The sequence below is a fragment of the Macaca thibetana genome, chromosome 4 (assembly GCF_024542745.1).
Source record: "Macaca thibetana thibetana isolate TM-01 chromosome 4, ASM2454274v1, whole genome shotgun sequence".
Classification (NCBI taxonomy): domain Eukaryota; kingdom Metazoa; phylum Chordata; class Mammalia; order Primates; family Cercopithecidae; genus Macaca; species Macaca thibetana.
In genome coordinates, this window is record NC_065581.1 from 99,177,084 (window position 1) to 99,183,785 (window position 6,702).

Consider the following 6,702-nt stretch of genomic DNA (forward strand, 5'->3'; position numbering starts at 1 on the left):
CTTAACTTTCTAGAAATAATATTGAGTCATTTCATAGTTGAGCTTGTATGTACATGTGTAAGATTTTTTCCTAAGAAAGTTAGTTGCTTAGTCTACTCCCTTACTATAGGCAAATTATTAATTAACATTTATTCTCTATTCTGTTTTGAAAGTAATGTAACCAAAATACCTGAAAATTGAGATTGCCAAGAAGAAGGTGTCATAATTTTTTGAATATTTGGGAAATTTATTGGTTTTAAATGAAGGCTTATTTCAAACAATTCAATGTTATTCACGTCCTATAACAGTTTTAAATGTCAAGGGGATCAAGTTTTGACCGTGTTATGTCATCTAATTAATTCTTCTGTTAAATGTTTCAACAGAGAGCCAAGACTAAGTTACCTCAAGACTATATATTCCTCCCTATTTTGGAGTCAGTTTCCATTTCTACAGTGTTGTCATCATCACCATCTTCATCATCATTATCATCATGTTCTTAATAAGTACACCTAATAGTAGGTATTAAGCAATGAGAAACACTGTTTCCGTATACTGGCTGTCAGGTGCCACATAAATCCTTTAACAGAAATATAATTCATGAATTGCAGAACTGCATAATTTAACACATAATACATAATGCATGGCAGTGACTCTAGTCAATGGGGAATTCACAAGTCATATTTAATCATCACCCATTACAAGTGCTAATATATTAATATTTTTATTAATTTGATGTTATTAAACAAATGCTAAAGTTTTGCCTAATTTTATTGGGCAAAATTAATTGTATGCAATATATTTTCACTAGCCTTCTAAACCTGAAATGTTTTTAAGCAATTGAATTAGAAACATTGTTCAATAAGAATTAAAATATTAGAGTCCTGTGTAGCTATTGTTGTTAATTCAATCAACATTTAAAGAGCTTATGTGTGTACAAGCAGTGCCATGAGAACTTGATCTCTGCTCTACACAGTTCAGGGAGAGAGATACATAGAGCACCGACAGGTCAGACAGAAAAACAGGATAATGAGTGGAAAATACTGAGAGGATAAAACAAAATCAAGTTGTGAAAACAAAATAATGTGCCTGGTCAAGTGGAAAGGGCTCCCTAATTAAGTTAAAACTTGAGCCATGTCCTGAGGTAGGGGATAAAATTGGGATGATGTGAAAGATGAAAGAACTCAGCAGGGTACCAGAGCAAGGAGAAACAAAGGGAAAATATTAATGGAAGTCCCACCAGTAAAAGGAGTGTGAGGAGAAAGAGAGAGAGAGAGATGGAAGCAGTGGGGAAGGGGAAGAAGGCTAGATCAGAGAAGTTATGATGGAAAAAAAAATAGATTTTAGTTTGACTTGTTTACTAAAGGAGAAAATGCTATTAATAATTGAGATTTTAAAAATAGATTGTCCTGGAATTGTGAGCCTTTACAGAAGAGAAGCATAGATGTAGAATTAGGAAGACCATTAAGGAAACTCTTTAAGGAGACTATCAAAGAAAAATTAGGATATAGCCAGAGATTGACAGAGAAAGTAATAGATCAGTGTCAAAATCATAAAACTGGATATATCTGGATATGTTGCTGGAATCTCAGGTGTGAAATGTAGAAAGTTATCCACCCTCTCTCTGAATCAGTTTTCTCTGACACACAGATAACTAATTAATTCAAAGTGTGTTTTGGCTGGCACAAACTATTATGCAAACTTTTTTTAAATGTAAGTTAACATATAAAATTGCATGTATCATATACAACATGTTTTGATGCATATATACATTGTGAAATGGTTAGATATGTCTAATTGGCAAATTCATTACCTCACATATTTATTATTTTTGTAGTGAGAACACTTATTCACTCTTTAAGCACTTTTCAATAATATATTATTATTAACTATAGTGGCCGTGCTGTGGAATAGAGCTCTTGAAATTTTTCTTCCTGCCTAACTGTAAATATATACCGGAAAATGACATACATATGGTCTTAAATATTTTCATTATGTTTCTTAGAAATAGTCTAAGTGGATAATCAATAAAGCCCCTAATGCACAAATAAGTCTTCACATGTATCTCAATCAGGTGGGGAGAGAGACTAACAAAATTTTGTTTCATATGTGTGACTCTACAATATAAATTGTGAGGATCTGTAACAATAAGCCCCAGATAAACCGAGGTTCTAGCAAATCTATTTCCAATGAGATGGGAACTAAGACAAAAACAACATAGGGTCATATTTTTTCTCATTTGATAAATTATCAACTCTCAGTTATCAAGCTAATGATGACAAAACGTTAATATTTATTTGTAGGTGTCTAACATGCTATAATTTGTCATTTCATGATTAAGTCATATTTGTTTGTAATCACTGTCAATGTTTCTATAGGCATAATCACAAAAAAGACATAATGAAATGCCAGAAATTGTTTTCCATATTTTATGTCTGTGTGAGTGCTATTTTTGTTTTGAGATGTACAATGAAGAATCAATGTTCAAACAACATTTGCATATCTCATGTTGTGATCTGAAAAGTAGTAAGATTTTTCTATTTTTTTATATCAAGAATGGGTTTCTTGTATACAATTGTCATTGTATTTAAATTTTAAAGTAGACTTCTATCTCATGCTAATCAATTTTATATAATGTCATAAGAACATTTTATTTAATATATGTGTAATATATACATTACTAGCTGGTTGTTCATTTCAGTATCGGGTAGAGATTTTCTTTAGTCTACTTTTATAGAATATTTAATTATCATGGGTTGAGTGTTTAGTGTGACAATTTGTTATAACTTTAACAATGAAAATTTTCATACCTTCAAGGATGTTATGTGACAAGTCTGTTGAGAATGATTTTAATATTGATCTTGGACAGTTACAGTTTATGTATTTTTGTAATATTTAATTTTTCTGTGTTCTTCTGTAGAGGTCCTTCTGTAGTGCCATGGTAGAAGAATTGAGGATGTCCCTGAAGTGCCAGCGTCGGTTAAAACATAAGCCACAGGTCCCAGTTATTGTGAAAACAGAAGAAGTTATCAACATGCACACATTTAACGACAGAAGGTTGCCAGGTAAAGAAACCATGGCATAAAGCTGGGAGGCCAAACACCCAAGCACAAACTGTCGTCTTTTTCCAAACAATTTAGCGAGAATGTTTCCTGTGGAAATATGCAACCTGTGCAAAATAAAATGAGTTACCTCATGCCGCTGTGTCTATGAACTAGAGACTCTGTGATCTAAGCAATTGCAATGATCAGACTTGATTTACAAGCATCATGGATCAACCAAGTTACACGGGGTTACACTGTTAATCATGGGTTCCTCCCTTCTTCTGAGTGAATGTTACATGAGCATTTTGTGGCTGGTTTCAAATGCAGTCCAGTGAAATATTACAGGTTCCTTTTGAAGCTCAACTGTTGCCAGGAGATGGAATATCGACGCCCAACAGGGCAACCAATCAAAGTGTCACTAAGAATACAAATATTTGGAATCAGCAAAAACTGTAGTGTTACAGAACAGTACAGTCTTCTGAACACCCAGATCATAGAGGTGATGATGCTACTAGCCCCCAACTACTCAGTATAATTATTGTCTGAATACACAGTATATGTTTATAGGATGTGAAAAAATGTAATGCAAAACAAATTTGAATCCCATGGCAGTTGGAATATAAAGCAGATGTTTATCACTTATTTTCCTTTTTTTCTTTTCCTTTTTGTTTTTTTTTTTTTGACAGTCTGTGTCTCTGATTGAGATAGAAATGCCAATTTTTAAGGCAATAATGCTTTTCTTAAGTTCCCTAAGGCAGAAGATTTAACATGCAACTCTACCATATCCCTTTCTATTCCCCCAACACCTTTTCTCTAACCTCCGTATCCCAAATAATAATAATAATAGTAATAATAAAAACAGTTGGTTCAGTGATTCTGAATTAAAAGGATAATGTTTTGCAATCTTTAAGTTGTAAAAAGGGCTGAGTATTGGCTGTGTGGAAGACTAAAGCTTTCATTCTAACATTCAGACATAGCAATCCAAACCCTGTTCCTGCTGTAAATGAACTTGATGGAGCATGGGCAGATCTCAGTGCTACGAGAAAGGGGACTGGTCATCTATAGAAAAATCTGTGAGAGAACTTGGACATGGACTGCATTTATCAATACAGTCACAATGTTAAATGAACAAAATTCTTGAACAGTTTTTTTTCAAAAAATGTTCAGGTTTATTTGTGGAAATGCAAGATTTCTATGAAAATAGTTTTTGTATGGAAATTTTTGTAATACTTTTTATCAACAAAACAAGAACATGTGTTCCTGTCAGGGGTGTGATGTCAAGCATGAATGGTAGTGCGTGTGCACCACCAACGTTTGGTGAAAACTATTTTTATCAAGAGAAAAGGAATCATAGAAGAGAAATATTTTCAAGTTAGATAATATAAAAGCTAGGTGCACTACCACCACTGCTTACCATGCCACACCCCTGGTTTCCACGAGGCTGACAACATACTGTAATGAACAATTGTGTGTAAAATGGTAAAAGACACAGACCTCTTGACAACATTGTGATAACAGTTGAGTGCACACAGTTTGCTGTTTGAATCCAATGCACAAAATTAAAAAAAATCATTAAAATTATGTTCATTTTACTTTCAGCATTGTCTATCATTTTTCTCTTGTATGTGTAATGAATGCACCATACACCCTTTACATTAAGAGAAGCACACATCCTAAACATTTCTAGGTCCTCAAGGATGGCCACTTCCCAACTGCCTGAAGACAAGAAGAAAAACACTTGTGGGAGGACCTACTCAGATCTGGAAAATGCTGAACTGGGATATAAAAAGTAATCTTAAGTTCAGAGCAGTTAAAATAAGACAAATAGTAGTTCTAGAGGTGACAGACATGATACTACCTTTTCTATGAGTGAATATTGACTTTGTACATTAGGTTGTATAAGACTATACAGTGATCACTGAAATTTAAGGTTGAACTCATATCCTATTTAATAATTCCTTACACGTTGATAATTCAATGTAATTCACCAAAAAAAACAGAGAAAGAGATAGGCCTAATATTACTCTTAGTTGTGATGTGGCATAGATGTTCACATACCAATAGGAACTTTTTAAAATGATAAATTGTAACATATACTTTGCTAAGCAAAACAATTATAATCAGAACCACTGAGAGAAAAAAATGAAAAAGAAGCTCAGTGAAGAATTTTTTTAACTCACAAAAGTTGAATAATCAAAGTGCTTGATATCTAAATTAGATTAAATATCCAAATGTTTTCTAAATTTCTAGTCTCATGGTCATTTTAAGTTAAAATTCATATGTCAATGATAATTATCTGAAAACATAATTTTAGAGATTGCACAAAGCACTGCTAAAAATCTCAGCATTGGTTTGTTTGGTGGCAAATATCCTCAAATAACATACCTCATATAAATGTTCAGATTTTAAACAATATTGAGATTTTTATAAATTAGATTCTAATTTGACTTTAAAGCACTTTTAAAAATCTGTTTCTTATTGTACTATCCAATCTTAAATGATAGGCAGGAAATGACAACTTTAATTATGTTTAATTAATCAGGAAATAGTTATTTAGATTTCTGCAAAAATTTGACACTTATTTAATTCATTTAAATTAGTGAACTTTGAAAAGTGTAAAAAACCTGCTGCCCTCAACTTTTCAAGTAATATAGAATATATAAACAATGTATAGTATTACTTTTTATCAGTGTCCTAAAAGGTATCTACATTATTGCCAAAACAGATATGTTTCTACTGTGGGGCTTATGCAATATGAGGTACTAACATTAATTCCAATAAAGTATAATTACTTTTAAAGTAAAATTTAACTTTGAAAGAGCATCTCTTCTCTGGGAAGGCAGTATATTTGAGTAAGCATTATTCTCTGAAGTACACTGAAATTGCAAGAAGGAGAAGAAGTGAACACTTGTTCAAATCAGCAACATAGCCTGAGGCTCTCGGTCATCAATGGAGGCACATATGCCACAATTAACCCTAATCAGGATGAAAATACTAAGGATTTATGTGCCCATTTAACACACCTAAATAATGTGAACCACTCTGAGAACACCAAAGAGATATATTCAAATATTTACAGCTGAATAACCCTAACCACTAAGGAACACTTAGAGGACATACACTATTTTAGAAATATGTAAAAGGGATAATAATATTTTATTGATTGCAATGTTTTAAATATTTTGCAACTAAGTTATATTTTTAAAATATGATGTCTTTATTGCTATTATAGAATGAGTGTATGTATAAAGCACTAATGATTTCAAAGAATTTTTAGCACCACAGTACTTTTAAATCCCTGTTTATTATAAAATATAACATATAGAAGAATGTATACAACACATGTGTGCAACAGAATCATGGCACCTGACTGTAATGTGGTCCTAAAGTACTTGTTCAGAAGAAGTGGGCTGTGGCTGTTCCATGTATTCAGATTATAGGCTTTCTTTGACTTATTTCTAACTTTCAGGTATAAATTTAAGCAGAATACTTCCATAGAGAGAAAAGAGTACCCAGTCATTTTCGAGAACAGGGTATTAAAGGTACAAGAAGAACTTCACCAGTTTGTGACCAAGCAAAGTGTGAATAATAATATGGGCCAGGCTAAGCTGGCAAAATTTGTCTTTGGATTTAAAAGATAGTACAATGGCAGTGAGGACTTTGGTTATGACAGTCCTCAGTG

General features: G+C 32.6%; 1 protein-coding gene across 5 annotated transcripts in view; it reads left to right on the forward strand.

Annotated features, from left to right (window-relative positions):
• GRIK2 (glutamate ionotropic receptor kainate type subunit 2) overlaps positions 1–4,612 on the forward strand; it is a 704,801-nt gene extending 700,189 nt beyond the window's left edge. For 3 of the 5 annotated variants that reach the window (XM_050786670.1, XM_050786671.1, XM_050786672.1), the window contains one exon: positions 2,897–4,612. In XM_050786670.1, the coding sequence (XP_050642627.1) occupies positions 2,897–3,061 (165 nt within the window). In that variant the 3' untranslated portion in view covers positions 3,062–4,612. Of the gene's footprint in view, positions 1–362; positions 495–2,896 lie in introns of all 5 variants that reach the window. The other 2 variants (XR_007724833.1, XM_050786673.1) reach the window with 2 other exon arrangements.
• The last annotated feature ends 2,090 nt before the right edge of the window (positions 4,613–6,702 follow it).